Here is an 18,539-nt window from a genome sequence, read left to right as displayed (position 1 = left end):
CAGATTCACCCCGCGCCAGCGGGGATGAGGAGAGCAGGGGCCGCGGGGCTGGAACACCTCATCCGGGCCGACGACAGGTACCAACCAGGCGTCGACAGGGTCCAGTGAGTGCCGAGAAATAAAGAGGTGAGGCACCGCTCCATACATACATAGTCCAAGAAGCCGTGGAAGTGCTCGTCAAACAGGCCTTCAGCCTTACCAGCCGACCGCTGCGTTTACCCCGGCGGCAGTGGCGCTAAGTTTTCCCATCTTGTTGTTTCATTCAACCCTTAAAACAAACACATGCTCGAGCCAGGTAAGCGTCTTTACGACAATACGCGCTTTAGCTCATGAGAAATGTAGGCTTCATTCCGGCAAAACACTACCGCTTTTGTCCACAGGGTCGCCAAAATCAACTCAAAATGAAAGTTCCTTGTAGGGGCTTTAAATTTATTTGCATATTTGTTTTTTTCTTGGCATTTTCCCCTTTTTAGTCATTTGTTAAATGACATATTAATTAATGTATTTATTGTTATTAATTTTATTAGTTAAAAAATGTATTCATGCATTTTCTGTATGTACTTTAAGTCTTTTTTAAATTTCCAGTCCATTTTTATTTATTTGTGTATTTATCAATTTATTAATAGATTCGTTTTTGGATTTGTTTTTCAATTACTTTTAATTTCTTTCCAAATTTATTTATATATTTTTCATTTCATTTATTTGTGTATTATTTACACAAATAAATGAGCCCTCACTCCTATTTATTTATTAATGTAATGGCATTTTAATTTATCAAGTCTTTTAATTATTCATTTATTTTTATTTTTATTTTGGTAGCTTCTGTTCTCTGTATGTGCTTGCACTGTTACCTGGTTTTATTTCTACTATCTTCAAACTAACAATTAAAGTATCTCTGTAACTAAATCATCAGTCAGTTACAATGGAAACTTTTTTTTCACATCAAAATACATGAAAACAATTTTTAATACTGTAGAAAAAATCACATTTAGCCTTTTTTGGAGGTATTTGAATGAGGTTTGGCACACAAAGGGAAGTGTGAGAATCAGGACATGTTAGATAAATATAAAAATAATTCATATGTAATAAGTTTAATGTAAAGTGGATTAATAATGTCATGATTTATGTTTAGTACCTTAAAGCCTTTGAGCAGTCCTGTGATATTTAAATGACTGTCTATAAAAAGTTTAAAGACTCACAAAGCACCAAACAGTTAAAACAGATAAAGATATGAAAGTAGAATTCATCACTGTACTCAGGGTATCATGTGTGGGCTCTTCATTTACTGGATACAAACGAGGAGCTGCTAATGATTCTCTTTTTTTAATTTTTAAATGTTCCCGCCGTGCTGTGTTTTGTCTGCTTAATGAATGGAGGCAGTAAGTGTGAGTGTAGACCAGATTTAGAGAGAAGAAGAAAAACTCATTCTCATTTCTGTCTGTCAGGTTTTATCTGATGTGTTTAACGCTCCGGTTTACACCATCGACCTGTCCAACTCTGCCTGCCTGGGGTCGGCCTACAGAGCTCTGCACGGTAACACACACACACACACACACACACACACACACACACAGTCATTGTCTTGCAGTTCTGTCAACAAATCCATATTCATGTCCTTTGAATTTACATTGACTCTGAGCCACACACACACACACCTCTGGATTAAGGTGTATGTGTGTGCGCGTGTATGTGTGTGGTTTAACCTGTTCCCACTGGACTGTTATAACCTGAGGACAAGATGAGATTAATTTTATTGATCCTGTGCAGAGTGGCAGAGCAGTACAACGACACAACAACACTAAAAGTGTGAAAGTGTGGAGCTTTGTCAGCGGCGCTGTGAGGCTATAATGCTCATTACACACCAGAGACTAAAACTACATTTATTGAAATATTTAATTTAATAATTATATATATATATTATATATATATTTTTATTTTATATATAATATTATAATTTTAGTTTTTTAATAATTAGGAAAGAAGGAAGCAAATAACCAAGGAAGAAAAGAAGGGTGACAGGATAGAAAGGAAGGAAGAAAAAATAGTTAAGAAAGGAAATAAACAAAGGAAGGACAGAAATAACTAAGAAAGAAGAGAAGGATAGATAAAACAGGAAGAAGAATAGAAGGAAAGAAGGAAAGGAGTAACTAAGGAAGGAAAGAAGCAAGAAAGGAAAGAAAAAAAGGGAGGACGGGAGGGAATAGCTCGGGAAGGAAAGAAAGATGGAAGGAACGGAAGAAGATTGGAAGCAAGGAAAGGAATTACTAAGGAAGGAAGAAAGTAAAGAAAGAAGGAAAGAAAGTGAAGAACACAGGAGATAAAGAAAAAAAGGACTGGAAGAATTAACTGAGGTAGGAAAGACAGAAGAAAGGCAAGGAAAGGATAGAAAGAATATAATGAGGTAATATTGTGCTGGACTCGAGGATTCATCTCTACCTCATTTATTATGGAAGTATTAGTATTATTATGGAAGAGAGGGAAGGAATTGGATAATTAGGGGAAAGAAAGAAAGTAAAGAACACAGGAGAAAAACATTAGAAAAGTGGGCAGGGCAGGAATAACTATGGAAGGAGAGTAGGAAGGAAAGGAAAGGAAAGGAAGTAAAGAACACAGGAGATAAAAAAAGAAAAGAAGGAAGTATTAAAAGTGTAAAGTAGAGTGTATACAGTATAAATGTTTTATCTTCTTGTCTCCTGATGGAGGTCATGTGACTGAAACATTTAAAGACCTTTTCACATTTGTCTTTGTGGTCGTCGAGCCTTACAGTCAGCTGCTCAGGTAAAAATCAGCTGATGACTGATGAGTATATTCAAAGCATGCAGTGAATAAAGCTGTCGGGTGTTTGAGCAGCAGGACGCGGATGCTCTTATCACACTTGAAGCCATTAAAATCCGACGTACAAGATAAACGTCCGTCTTCTCTCTGGGAATTTATTCATTGGAACCGCGCTCTTTTTAATGTTGGCAAGGGGAGCGCATAGCATGTCTTCATAAAACCAGATGAAAAAGATTCTCCACATGAAAGAGACTGGGCGAGTGGCGAGATAGTGAACATCCTTCGCCGTTGATGATTCCACGTGTGATGACAGCCATCAAATATGTATGCAGGAGACAGACAGGTCTTTAACATGAGCCACCGTGTGTGTTTGCTTTTATCCAGAGCCATGCTTCAATATCCAAAGTCAATTGCATGGGCTTGAAAAGACATAATGCAATCCTCCTGATTGTAATAAGTACTGCTGATTCATGGAGGGGGCAGCGGCCCCAGGGGGGCTGGATGGATCCTCCACATCCTCCAAATGCATTCATCTTGCATTAGAGTTGCAATCCTTTCCTCAGCGTTACAGAGCCTGCAGCTGGGGAATGTAACTGAGTACATATACTCAAGTACTGCACTAAAGTACAAATTGAAAGTACTTGCACTTGAGGGTTTCCAATTTATGCACTTTATACTGCGCCCCTCTGGGCACAGGCCCAGGGGTCCAAAGTGTCAGGGATCCTCCTGGCCTTCACCTGCAAAATGTCACTCAAATTAAAGTGGAGCAACCAGGAAGAGATACACAATGATCACAAAGTCACAAAATTATCATAAGGAAACACAAAATGATGAGACAACAACCACAACGAGAATTCCTTCAAAAAGACAAAACCACAAAAAGATGCATGAAACTGACAAAAAGATGCAAAACAACCACAAAGTCTGTGTCCTGCTCCTAAGTAGGAGAGGCGGGGAGACCTTTTGCATATCATTGCCTAGGGACCCATTATCTCATAATCCGCTCATTACTCTCCTTCATCTCAGCGAGACATACTGTCCTCATTGGCAGCAGGATTTTGTGGATATTCAGAACACTTTATTATTTAGACATGGTCTAACAACACTTACCTTAACCCAGTCTTAAGTGTTAAGATGCCATAATATTAAGATGGCTGCCAGACTCCAGGACTCTCCCTTCACTGTAAACAGAAGGCCTCCTGGTCTGGATACGTGTCCCTGCATGTCCACTAATTTACCCCTTTGATAAACACATGATGAAAAACATGAAGAATCAGGAGTGAAAATCTCCGTCCTTTGATACTGAACAGGTTCAAAGAGTCACAGCAGCAGGAGGCCGCAGAGAGAGAGGGGAGCTGTGCATCCTCTCTGAATGTAATGAGACATATTCTGTGGTGTCAGAGAGACACGGAGAGGACACATGAGTGAATTTGTTCTGTCTTTAGAGCCGAGAGAAAGTCACCTTAGTGTGTCTGTGGTTTGAATCTCTAGCATCAGGAGGAAAAAACAAATCCACTTTGAGATGGATATTAACATGCTAACACTTCTGGGCCCGTATTCACAAAGATTCTCAGAGTCCAAACTTAGCCTAAAAATTCCTAGCAAGGAATCTTAGCTTAAGAGTGATTCAGGAAGTTTCTGAGAGCGACTCTGAGCAAGGAGGGGACAGAAACCCTCATCGTTCACGCATGCCATGAAACTCATTTCTGCAGAGATTGAGAGGATTCAGAAGGGTGAAGCCAAGAAAGAGACTAAGAGACTAAGACTAAGATTTTTCTTAGAATGACGTGACTAAGACCTACTTTTAGTCTTAGGATTCTTTGTGAATACAGGCCCTGGTGTATGGACACAAAGAGCAAAAAGGAGCAAGGAGGGGACAGAAACGTTTATTGTAGTGAGGAGGTGTGGTTGACCCCGTTGCTAGGTATGACGCAGTCTTCTAAAAGCTGTGATTGGTTGTTACAAAAAGAAAAAAGAAAAAAAATACGCTCCTAGTAATGAATGGACAGTGAAATCAACTGATCATAGAACTTAGACTGTAGGCTATTAAGAAATGTGTAATTGTGAAAATATTTTTATGTCATGATGATGAAACTCAGCAAAATTAAATTAATTGTTACACAGCTTCAAAATGTTTGAACGTACCTCATTCACATGCCGATTATTATATTGATTTGCTTATTGTTATGTTAACTCGCCATGCTGGTAATTGTAATACCTAATCTATTTGATAAATTGTGGACGCAGACTCAGCTGTCAGCAATGACTGTGATTGCTGGTCTCCTTGTAAAAAGCGGTTTGATTTGGCAGAATGACCAAAACAACGAAGGAAATGGAGAAAAAAAGAATGAAAAAGCCGAACTGGACAGAAGAGCAGTGCCTGCTGTTGGCACAGCTCGTGGAGGAGAACAAAGGAGTTTTAAGAGGGAAATTCGGTCCCGGGATCACGGCACAAGGGAAGAGGCAGACTTGGGAGCGCATTGCCCGACAAATCAATGCGTCGTTCCCTCTCCTTTTACGCACAAGCGATGAGTGTGAGAAGCGCTGGTACGTGCTGCAATCCAAAGCGGGCGTTATTGCGTTACTACGCTGGGTGGGAAAAGTAAGCTCATCCCTGATGAGGTCAACCACAAACATTATCCCTGCACGATCAAGCCGGTAGCGTCTTATTAAATCACTGTCGTTCAATATACGGAGAATATCTCTCCTTCCTCTCTGTCTTTCCGCCATCTTCTCTGTTTAAGACACTCTTAGGCTTCTTAAAAGTCCTCCTCCCTCCTCTTAACAGTTTGTCACCTTAGGGGCTCTCTTAAGACCTAAGATGCTTTATGAATAACTTTTATCTTACCAATGCAAAATTCTAAGAAAAATCTTAGAATTCAAGGAATTCTAAGATTTTTCTTAGAATGACGTGACTAAGACCTACTTTTAGTCTTAGGATTCTTTGTGAATACAGGCCCTGGTGTATGGACACAAAGAGCAAAAAGCAGATAAACAAAAAATTAGTTGAAGATTAATTTTCCTGAAAGAAGTGCTATCTTTTTCTTCTGTGTGGACATATTATGAGACTGAGTTAAGTTAAAGGTCCAGTGTGTAGGATTTAGAGGGATATATCAGCAAAAATGGAATAAAATATGATCAGTATGTTTTCTTCCATGTATAATCACCTGAAAATAAGAATCATTTTTGTTACCTTGAATGAGTTGTTTATATCTACACAAGGAGGAGTGGGTCCTTGTCTACAGAAATCACCATACTGCACCGTCATGTTTCTACAGTAGCCCAGAATGGACAAACCAAACACTGGCTTTAGATAGGGACATCCATATTTTCACATTTTTGTGTTATTTGTCACTAGGGGCCACTGTAGTTAGTGGCTCCTAGTGACAAGAGCGCTGGAAAAAACAGTGATTTTTTTTTACGTTACAGCTTTATTCAGTGTTTCATTCATAAGCTGGTCTGTTTGTTTTGGAGAGGAAGAGACCTCTGTGGATAATTCAGCGCCTGTAAAAACCTCCTGAGCAAAGAACACTGAAGGAATTCTAACCAGGAGAAGTTTTAGGTGGTTGCAATCTGCAGTCCCCACCATTCGACGGCACTGAATCCCCTTAATCTGACACACTGTTCCTTTTCGAAAAACTTGGTTGTGGTTTTTGATAGCAGACACGTGTAGGTTGTTTGCCCTAAAATATTGAAATATTGAAAGAATGAAAAGTGAAAAATGTTACAGTAATGATGAATTTCCTACACTAAGGCACACCAAACACAAGTTTCAATATTTACGTGTTAAAAAGAAAAGCTGTTATCGTGATTATAACAAGTAAGAGCCTGCAGTCTTATCATGACATGACGTCATCAGAAGTCACCCACATTTTTTGCTCGTTGTCATTGATCTTCACGTTCCCAAAGAAGATCTCTAGTGATTTTCCAACTGGCCACAATTAGCCCAACAACTGGTAACAGCCCAATAGCTGGCCACATTTAACCCAAAAACCGGCCACAGATAGCCTTAACCCAGCAACCTGCCACAGTTAGCCCAACAACCAGCCATCGATAACCCAACAAGCGGCCACAGTTAGCCCAACAACCAGCCACAGTTAACCCAAAAACCTGCCACAGTTAACCCAAAAACCTGCCACAGATAGCCCAACAACCAGCTATTGTTAATCCAACAACCTGCCACAGTTAGCCCAACAACCAGCCACAGTTAACCAAGCAACCTGCCACAGTTAGCCCAACAACCAGCCATAGTTGACCCAACAACTGGCCATAGTTAACGCAACAACCTGTCATAGTTAGCCCAACAACCAGCCATTGTTAACCCAACAACCTGCCACAGTTAGCTCAACAACCTGCCACAGTTAACCTAACAACCTGCCACAGTTAGCCCAATGACCATCCATAGTTAACCCAACAACCTGCCACAGTTAGCCCAACAACTGGCCACAGATAGCCCAACAACCAGCCACAGTTATCCCAACAACCTGCCATAGATAACCTAACAACTGGCCACAGTTAGCCCAACAACCAGCCATAGTTGACCCAACAACCGGCCATAGTTAACGCAACAACCTGCCACAGTTAGCCCAACAACTGGACACAGATAGCCCAACAACCTGTCACAATTAGCCCAACAATTGGCCACAGTCATCCCAACAACTGGCCACAACTAACTCAGCAACTAGCCACAGTTAGCCCAACAACCTGCCACAAATAGCCCAACAACTGGCCACAACTGGTTAACCCAATAACCAGTAGGGTGTAAATCAACAGTTTCATCACAATACGATATTATATCGATTCTTTGGACAACGATATTATATTTTCCGGTATTACAAAGTCTGGTATGATTTCGATTCGATACGATTCAGGTGTCTATATATATATATTATGCAATATTAAATACCCATTTAACACAGTCTATATGTTATAGAAGACGCTGCCATCCCTTTCTTTTTTACTTTTGGTCATAAAACATATAAACGACACATAATAAGTACAGTAAAGTTCACTTTAAACTGACTCAACTAACACAAATAAACAGCAATTGGGATAAGTTAACCCTCCATACTTTCTGACAGAGAGACCTTTCTGGCAGAAATCTTTTCATTTTAACCCAAATCGTCACCTGTTTTCATGGGCATAGCGGACGCGGGGTATGCGTGGGACATGTCCCCCGCACTTCCCGTATCTGTGCCCTCTGTCCCCCGCTCTTTTGACAGCCGTTACAACCGTTCAATTCGTTTTTAACATGTGGTAACGTGTTTTTCTGAGCCGCCATTCCGACATGCTGTCATGTTGTGATCTGAACCAATCACACAGACAAGACGTGTGCTGCTGGGAAGTGCAGCAAACCAGCCAGCAAGAAGCAAAAGACCTTGCACAGTTTCTTCCAAACAAACCGTGTAAGTTGAGTAATGCTGTTGCATGTAGATAATGTTAGCTAAATGATGACTAATTAATAGATGCCAAAATATCAAGTTAAGCTAGTTAACAAACATACTAATGTTATTGTTACCTGTGTTAAATCGTTTGCTAGCTAGGTTCATACTAGGAATAAACCCACTCCTCCTTAATTTCTGCGCAGAACTTGTGCTCACTATTGCTTTGCACATATTTTTTTAAATTTTAGAAAAAAATAGAAAATAGAAAGAGCAGGGTCAGGGAGGAGACAGTGGACCACAGGCCAGCAAGGATGATCATGCAGGGTCTTCACAGGTGAGGAGAGATTATAACTGGCTGAGAGAAAATATCTATAGCATAAAAGTGACTTTGAGGTTAATTTCCACAGCAATTTCACTACTACTATTCCTAATTCTATTTCAGAATTTTGCTTTCCACATATTTTTTTTAATCATCATTGCCACAATAGAAAGAGCAGGGTCAAGGAGGAGACAGTGGACCACAGGCCAGCAAGGATGATCATGCAGGGTCTTCACAGGTGAGAAGAGAATATAACTGGCTGAGAGAAAATACCTATAGCATAAAAGTGACTTTGGGGTTAATTTCCACAGCTATGTCACCACTACTATTCCTAATTCTATTTATGAATGTTGCTTTGCACATTTATTATCTATATTATTGCAATAGATAGAAGAGGGACAGGGAGAAACCAGGCAGGTATCAGGACAGGGACCTGACAGCATCACCAATTATCAGCCCAAGGCTTCAAAGGTAAGGAGAAATTATAATTGGCTAAGGAAATGTGTATAGGATAAGAGTGACTCCTAGATTAATTTTCACAGCTATTTCAGAACCACTCTTATTTATGCTCTAAAATATTTTTTGTCTGCATTGCAATAGGTAGCACAGGGAGAAGGCTTAAAATATTTGATTAATTTTGCACATCTGTGCTGTCATATTTGACTAAAATGTAAAATACATCTTGATGTTGGTATGTGTAGTATTGTGTCACTTTCTGTCTTCATGCCATTAAATTAAATTATGTGGCTTATTACCCTGTTACCTTGTCACTTCCATTCCATTTTGTGTGCTAATAACTTGCTAACAGGAATGGTGTTTTACTGAACTTTTAGTGTTCAGTGTTGTCATTTGACACTTAATTATCTGGCTACTTACCCTGTAGATGCTCAAGGGTCATTCTGTGTCAACTCAACCAGAGTTTGGCAGCTATAACTTTAGATTTTGATAGTATATAATTTTAAAGAAAGTCAGTCCCCTGGTGCTGTACTGTGGCTGTTTGTGGTTATGTGGTTCTTTAGCTGCTAAGGAGAGGTGCAATTGAATGCGAGAGGATGATAAATCACTCAATAGTCCTCTGAACAATTTGTCCCCCTCACTTCTGAAATGATGGCTACGCCCCTGTCTGTTTCATAAAACTTCAGAAATATCTGGCTTAAAGCCCTGAAGGAAAACTTCTCCAAACAGCCATAAAACACAGATTAACAACAAGACCATTCAAAAAAAGTATCACATTCAGATCAGTAATAACTGTCAAGGTTCATGGACAAAATTGTTTTTTGCTAGTCACCCATTCTTAGCTTAACCCCATGGGCCGGAACGATGCAAAGTGCCTTCAAATTCACACCTGTTCTTCTCTATGGATTTTCTCCGCAACTGTGCGTCATAGCGAGAGGCCATGTCACGTGAAACAGCAGAACTGCAGCTTTCCAACAAGACCAAGCACTTGTCGGTAGTCCAATGTTTTCACAACGAAAAAAAATCATAAAGTTACAATAAAACTATGTATAACAAAGCTTTGCACACACATGCGCACTATAAATACAGATCAATTGTCTACAAAATAAAAACCTGACGAATATCTTTACAGTTCATTATACAGATCTTGTTATCAGTCACTTCATATAGTGAGGAATGATATTATTACTATTTTTCTATTATCTTAGATGTAAATATTGCATGTTTTTTTTCAAATAAAACCAGTTTTTGACTTGTGAATGAGTCAATGGAATTTCTTGCAATAATGAAAAAATACTGGAAATTATATATTGCATAATTGGCCTGGCACAAACCACATCTTTTGGACAACTGTGAAGTGACAGAAGGTCCCACCATCATGGTTCTTATATTGCCAGATTCCAGAGTCTCCCCTCTTCATATAGAATATGTCTACTTCCAACATGCTATGGTGCGATACATGTAAAAATGTAAGAATTAAGTAACACAGATTTTTTTTTCTCATTGATATAAAAATAAAAAAAATTAAAGCCGCAAGCAGCTGTGACCGGGCCCTCGCTCTCCCACGTCAATGCGGGGGGCCAGCAGCATGCATCACTGAAGCGGTTTTGTGCAAACTCAGAGTAAGTTAACCCTGACGTGGTGTGACGTTTCATCTTCGTACTCCAAGAAAACCCCTATGGGGAGGGTTTTTTGAAAATTTCAGGGGGGCGCTATAGAGGCATTTTGTCACTCCCCATGGGCGACGCCCCTATTAGATGTAAGAACTCGCCATTGTTGACCTGTGTATCAATTTCGTGAGGACATGAGGTCGCTGAAGCCATCAAAAAGCCACCTGATTTGGTGGCGTGGGCGGTGCCATAGCTGCCACACCCCTTGACATAGAGAAAAGCTTTTAATAACTTTTGATCAGCATGGTCTCAGGGGCTGAGGCTGCCGAGCAACCAGGGGCTGCAGGGAGATCCAGAGCAGGCATGGATTGGTGGTGTAAATGTGGGGCTTACTGGCCACTTTATTAGGTACACCTGTGCAATCTAATACAATCAAATACAACAGCTGTGCCACACATTGTACATTTACAAAGCTTTTACATTTTCAGCTTTTGTCAGAAAGGTGATTATTCTACTTTATTGTTGAGGTCGTAGTGGGTGGTGTTGGTGTACTGGAGTGCAATATATTTAAAAGTGTTCCTAATAGTTGTCCCCCTCAATTAGACAAAATTAGGAGGCCACCCCAGTACCCCACCACCATTCACTATGACCTCAATAATAAACAAAGTAGAATCACCACTTTCTAGACAATGTCAACAATAACCGAAAATGTATAAGCTTCGGGGAAAAAAATCATGGTTTAGACAGGTGTACACAAAGTGGCAAGTGACTGTATGTTACATACATACAGTATTTCCTGAAATAGTAGCCGGGGCCACTATTAACAAAAAAATAATTTGGGACCAGGCTACAATAGGGGCAGGGGCGCAACTACCTACTTTCTGAGGGGTATGCAGACACATTACAGGCCCCCCCCCCCCCCCCCCCCCCCCCCCGACCGGATTTTGTTCATAATGCTTACCTGTGTAAATCTTATTGATTCATGGACTTGTAAAATATAAGACTATTAGTACAGACTTTTATTTTAGTTACATAGTACAGCAGGTGATCAGCTCAATCAAAAACAAAAAATAATGCATAATAATGTAATAACATGTAACAGCAGCGGCACCCAGTGCTCAATATATTCTCTGTAGTGGAAATATGAAATTATGACATTTGAACAACAGTTTGTTCTCTATGTAACAATGTTACCACTAAATTGTTACATGTCGTGCCTTTGCACTCGCCCATTTGTCAAGAATGGCATCAAATGAAATAGACCGTGCCACACTGTTTTCAATAGAGATCACTGCTAACTGGGTCAAGCGATCATTGCTCATACACGAACGAAGGTATGTTTTGATAAGCCATCACCGACCTCATGTCTGTCTCCACCCCTTGCCTGTGTTCTTCTCTGCTAAGTTATATGGTCAAACAAGCATTATTTAATAGCTTTGAATAAATTACACATCTTGCTAATGCAATTTTTCAATATAAATAATATTTAGAAATTAATCACTTGGTATCAAGTGGCTGTTCCTACACTTCCACCTAATATTAGACCAACCTGTCGCCTTCCCCTGTCTGTCCTGATTCTTTTTCTGTCTTCTTCTCTTCTTTCTCTCCATCCTCACACCTGAACAACGTGAACTTTGTGTTAAGGAGGTTTCAAAAATACAGCAGTCAAACCACATATAAAAAACATGATTTTTTTATTTTAAATGATATCCTTATTGGATATCAGTTACTGATTGGATGCTGCATCTGATCAGACTTATCAGATACATCACAACAGCACTGTAGTGTTATATCCGAGTGAAGACATTTAAACTCAAGTGTATCACTCCCAAGTTCTATAATTTATCTGTTTTATGATTCACCATCTAGTTAAAAACCCTCAGAGGTCTAAGCCCTTTTTTCTCCCTTTAGGTCCGCCTGCCATCTAAATGCACAAATAAGAATCTACACATTATTTACTTGATCTACACTCTTCTATTCTTACTTCAGGTGCCTCAGTAGTTCAGTGAATAGAGTAAATCCACAGATCACGATAAAAAACGTTCAGTATTATGACGGATTTAAAGGCCAAGACTCCAAAAAGTCACTGAACTTCAAGGCTGGATTACAAAGCATCTGAAAGGGCTACGATCATGTCGGACCCCTCTTTGAAACGGCGCAGTCGTCAACTTTCCGGATCTTTTTGCCGTAAGTCTCTATCACACACCACTGCCGAGTTATAATCCAATTAGTAAATAGAGTGTTTGGACGACATCCGAGACTTCCGATTACTATCTGAACAACAAAATAACCACAAACAAGCTCCTTTATTTTTCTTGCCATGATCTGTTATATTGTAAATACTGATCAGTACACAGTTGCAAGACAACTGTAACCTGTCCTTTTACTAGTAGTAGCTTTAGCTAACCTGATTATTTACAAGCCTCCTCTTACACTGACATAACTTACCTACTGTCTTTCAACCACTTTGAAATGCCTTTTTTCATCCCAACGAACTCTTTCTCCTTCTCCCTCTTCCGAGGGGAGGTGAAGGAGCGGAGGGGCGCCTAATCAGTGACATGCCTCTGTTATTGATCATATCATTTACACATGCACAAACAGCTGTTAAATACAGAAAATGCCGACTGGAAATAATTTTCCCCTCATCGCTTTGGCGCCCCCTCTAGCGCGGCGCCCCTATGCGCCGCATATAGTGCATACCCACTTTTTGCGCCACTCAATAGGGGCAGGGTACTGTTTGAAGGAGGCTTTTAATAAAAGAACAAGAAAAAAAAAAAATCACAGGCTTTTAATAAAAGAACAAGAAAAAAAAAAAATCACAGTCAAATTTGAAAATACAAATACTGTATTTTTTTTTAAATTGAAACAGCAGAAATATTTATGTAAACTTGTCTTTACAGTAATTTTTTTTTTCTAGTATCACAAATAAAGTACTGTATTATTTACAGTAACAAACTTTACTTTAACAGTAAAAATAGATTTTGGTGTTTTTGTAAATCACCACTATTTACTATTTACTACACCACATTGTACTAGTTGTCCTGCCTTGAATCAATGAATCATCTCATCCTCTGTCCCATCTGCAGCCACCGTGATGCCACACACCTTACAAGACAACATGCCACAAATTAATTTTAGAACTAGGCTACATTCATAATTATGACTTTTTATCTCACATTTTTGATTAGGAATGGCGATTTTTTTCCATTACTGGCGAAAATGGGCTTCCATAGATAAAGATGGTTACGGTAAAAATATCAGTGCCAGAGGTGGTCCTGGCTAGTTTTACGCCCTGGGCGAACCATCCCTCGGCGTCATTTATAAAAAGATAAATCACTTTTCTATAATACATCAATGATATTTCAATGGAATAAATTACTTAATGACTTATTCATACTTCAAAAACAGCATCAATAAACGATTATCCCTATGGGCCCTAGGCATTTTTGGGGTGTTTTTACTGCCTTTACTTTTAAGCTCATATCACAGTCATTATAAAGGCTACATACACATGCTATATCTTGTTGTTTTCAGGACAATGTGGGCTATCCAGATATCCCATCATTTCATGTCCTTCTATGTGCCTGTATTTTATATAAATTTTTATATCAATGGAAAAAACAAATCCGTGTTGCTAAATTCTTACATTTTTACATTTATCTCAGCATAGCAAGTTGGAAAATGACATATTCTGCCATATCTTAAGAGGACTCTCTGGAAAAATAGTCAACCAAGTGCAACGATGTCCTCCAAGATAATATTTACTTACTGCTCGTTAGTAATTAACTCTGACGTTGGATGTTCACTCTTTCACACAGATGAGTATTGAAAAATATTTTTAATACCCCCCCCCCCCTCCCCCCGGATCACACCACCACAAATAGATTCCTGTCCTGTGGGAAACACTGGGCGAAATTGGGGCACGAAATGTCGCAAGAATAATAATAATAATTAAAGCTGCAAGCAGCTGTGATCGGGCCCTCGCTCCCCCATGCAACCGCAGGGGCCTGAGGCATGCAGGGGCTGTGGCGCGAAGCGAGAAGGGAGAAAAACCTTGGCAGGAGCGAAAAACGGAATGTTTCGTTCATCCACCAGGTGGTGCTGCGAGCATAACCAGATGTGGGCAGGTGCGTTCAGGGGTGGACCGTCATCACCCATGTGAAGTTTCGAGCAAATCGGACAATGTCAATGTATAATAGGGCATTTCCTGTTTCCACAAGGGGGCGGCATGAGCAAGATTGCCTACGAGCATATAGAGGCGTTGAGGGCGAGGCTCTTATCATGTACAGAAATTTTTAAGCAGTTTGGATGAAGTATGTGGGAGAGAGAGGTGCTTCAATCTTTTAATAACTTTTGATGATCTGTAAGAAATTTTAAGTCGATTGGATGAAATCCCTAGGACTAGTTCGTTAAAATACAACATGTGAAAATCACGCCAAAATGACAAGTCAAAATCAAAATGGCCGACTTCCTGTTTGGAGTAGACCATTGGTGCCAGAGACTTTTATGTGTGTCTGGACAACATACACGTGTACCAATTTTCATGTTCCAACTCCAAAAGAAATCCTCTATGGGGAGGGTTTTTCGAAAATTTCAAGGGGGCGCTATAGAGGCATTTTGTCCCCCTCATGGGTGACGCCCCTATCAGATGCAAGAGCTTGCCATTCTTGACCTGTGTGTCAATTTTCATGAGGAGATGAGGTTGTTCAAACCATCAAAAAGCCAAACGTATTTAGTGGCGAGGGATCGATAGTCACCACGCCGCCACATGGACACCATTAGACGTAGCTTCACATTGTTCATAAGGTAGCTTCACCAACTTGTTCTGCATGCATTAAAAGTGGAATGAAGTTGATACGCTCAAGTTTGTGGCATTAGTACATGTTAAAGNGTATGTGGGAGGAGAGCCGTTCGAAATTCGATGGCAAGAAAACGAAAAGTTGCCAAAATTTGTCACGTCCTAGCGACCATGTCCCTTGACATAGAGAAAAGCTTTTAATAACTTTTGATCAGCATGTTCTCAGGATGATCTGTACCAACTTTGAAGTCGATAGGACGAAATCCCTAGGAGGAGTTCGTTCAAATGTAAGTTGTGGAAATCGCCGTAACGGGGGGCGTGCACCTAGAAGTCTTGTCAGCTGTAATAAATAAAAAAATAAACGTTATCTCTTACTTACATTTCAAGTATACAGGTAGGCACCCAACCCACGCATGTATTTTTCCAAAAAGTAGAAGCTCTGTCATTCACAGATGAACAAGGTGCAAACATCATATTATCGCACTCATTATTCCAAGAAGTGGAATCGCCAGAGCCAAGTATTCCCTCTCTCACTAGAGACCTTGAAGATTTGAAAAAAAAACAGAGACACTCGACTCCTCTGGCATTCAGTCACCCTCTCTGAATACTGGAGAGAAAAGCGAATCCCTCTGGGGCTTCGTTTGAATAAAGCACCATCTTTTGGTCTAGATGACGCGGACTTCATGCACAAATGGGAACAGATTCTCAACAAATGCTCTCTGTACCTGATGCTGCTGATAATTGAAAAGACCAAAATGGAAAAAGAAAAGACAAATGCGAAGATTTCACTGCTGGAATCGAAAATCAAAGCACAAGCTGTTACAGAGATGTTCAACACCATCACTAATAAGATCACAATCTCCCTGAAATCCTTTCAAAAAGAGCTACAAAGTTACAAAATGAAGAAGTATGAAAGAGATACTAAAGATTACGCGGAAGGGAAAATCTATGAATGGAAAGAGGGGAGGAGCAAGTTTCGAAAAACCCGCTCTGCCTGACAACCACATACGAGAGAAAGGCTCTCCACCGCTGCCAGCGAATGGGATTCTTCGCAGACAAGTGACACTGACAGCCAATGCACCACCAGGCCTTTTTTGGCCAACGCCAGGTCTCGTCCTCAAGGGCAACGAGGAGGGGGACGAGGGGGTGGAGGAGGACACCCTCCAGAACTGCTGCGTCACTCCGAACGCAACTGAAGCAGACAGTAATTAACATCTCTGGAATAAATCTGAGTACTGAAGAGACTGGAGTCCTGAGTAAGGGTTTGTCTTTTTGCCCCACTAATCATGTTGACCCATTTAAATTAAAAGTCGACACATTCAAGTTCTTCTGATCTCTTCAACTTAAGCATTTTTTCCCCTAGACATAATGTATTAACTGATGCTGATGTCATTTTGAGAAACTCCAATACAGAAGCAACAAGTCTGCCTGTTAGAGAGGCTACACCCTTTAGAAAGAAATCACGGTTTGTTCCTTACTCCAAACTTAATTCTTCCATTATTACTTACAGCCACCTGGTAGAGAATGATCTAAAATTTGCAAAAAGATAAATCATAAAAATACTAAAACGAATCTATCCAATGCTGAAGTGAAATGTCTGAATGAATTGGAAAAGAGAAAAGATAGTATTATTCGCTCTGCTGATAAATCAATCAATCAATCAATCAATCAATCAATCAATCTTTATTTATAAAGCACTTTTCATACATAAATGTAGCACAAAGTGCTTTACAAGGTTAAAAAAATGTCCCTCCCACTCACCCCCACATACACACAGCCACCCAGCCAACCACCCCCACCCACGCACACACCCACATACACAGTCATGATGTAGACATAAAAAACATAAAAACATGTGGTGGAGCGCAGAGCAACCAGGTGAGGAAACACTATCGCAGGGAGCCGTCTGCACCGNGTGGCCACCAGGATACCGACGGGAGCTGATCACAGCCCGTGGCCACCAGGATACCGACATGGAGTCAACCTCAACATAGGCAGATAGAGGGGCCCACACCACCGCTGTGAAGGCAGAGTGCAGACCCCCCCCAACCCACCCGAAGCAACCCACGAGGCAGCGTCAGTGCAGCCAGGGCCAATCACAGCCCCCAGTGCAGAGGGTCCCCACTGAGGAAACACTGGAGTTAAAAACTAAAAATGAGAGTAAAATATAATATTGAATGCTAAACAATAGATGGAAGAAATAACAATTAAGACTACGATAAAAAACTAAGAATAACATAAAACATCAATAAAAGACTAAGAATCATATTAAAACCTCAGTAAAAAACTAAAAATGACATAAAAACATCAGTAAAAGACTAAGAGTGATGTTAAAACCTAACTAAAAGTGTTAATGACAATAAAACATAAGTAAACTAAGAAAAATATTAGTTAAAAGCCTGATTAAATAGGTAGGTCTTGAGTCTGCTCTTAAAGGTGGCTCCATAGTAGTAATGAGTTTTGACCAGTACGATAACAGCATCAAGTCCCAGCTCAGAGACAATAACTGCTACACCCCTTTAACTCTTAACCCTATGGTTGAATATAAAGCTGAGATAGATCAGGTTTTGGAGTCAGGGTTCTCATGAGGTTGGATTACAGAAAAAGAAAAGGAGTTTTTAACTGTACAACATCCTATTGGTCTCGTGTTTTATGGGTTTCCTAAAATCCATAAATCACTGAATAATCCCCCTCTCAGACCCACTGTATCCAATATAGGTTGTCTAACTGAACCCTTATCACAATATCTGGATTTTTTTCTGAAAAAATATGTGGTCCAGCTTCCCTCCTACATAGGAGACATGACAGATATTTTGAAACTTGTTGATTCTTTTGAGAGTGAAAATAATTTTATTCTGGTAACATCATCACGTCATATGAGTGTTTAGTGATGGGATGCTGGGAAGATAAATTTATTTTTAATTCAGCTAACAACCCATTCATTTTCAAGATCCTATTATGGAAAAGGTACATCGATGATATTTTGTTCCTCTGGACTGGCGCCACTGATGAGTTAAATGACTTTTTGGATTATGTCAACTCAATCACGACATTCCTACGCTTTACATTTGAACAATCTGAACACAAAGTAAACTTCCTAGATCTGACAATCCACAAAAATGAACATGGGGGTTTGGACAATACCATCTATCGCAAACCATTAAGCAGAAATACCATCCTAAGAGCGGACAGCCATC

General features: G+C 40.0%; 1 protein-coding gene across 5 annotated transcripts in view; it reads left to right on the top strand.

Moving 5' to 3' along the window:
- Positions 1-18,539, top strand: part of xylb (xylulokinase homolog (H. influenzae)) — a 192,981-nt gene that overhangs the window by 98,319 nt on the left and 76,123 nt on the right. For all 5 annotated transcript variants that reach the window (XM_050056648.1, XM_050056650.1, XM_050056649.1 and 2 more), the window contains one exon: positions 1,446-1,533. In XM_050056648.1, coding sequence (XP_049912605.1) covers positions 1,446-1,533 — 88 coding nt within the window. The remainder of the gene's footprint in view (positions 1-1,445; positions 1,534-18,539) is intronic.

This window comes from Epinephelus moara, chromosome 11 (genome assembly GCF_006386435.1).
Source record: "Epinephelus moara isolate mb chromosome 11, YSFRI_EMoa_1.0, whole genome shotgun sequence".
NCBI classification, from domain to species: domain Eukaryota; kingdom Metazoa; phylum Chordata; class Actinopteri; order Perciformes; family Serranidae; genus Epinephelus; species Epinephelus moara.
The sequence above is the reverse complement of the archived record's forward strand: the minus strand, read 5'-3'. Positions and strand labels throughout refer to the sequence as shown.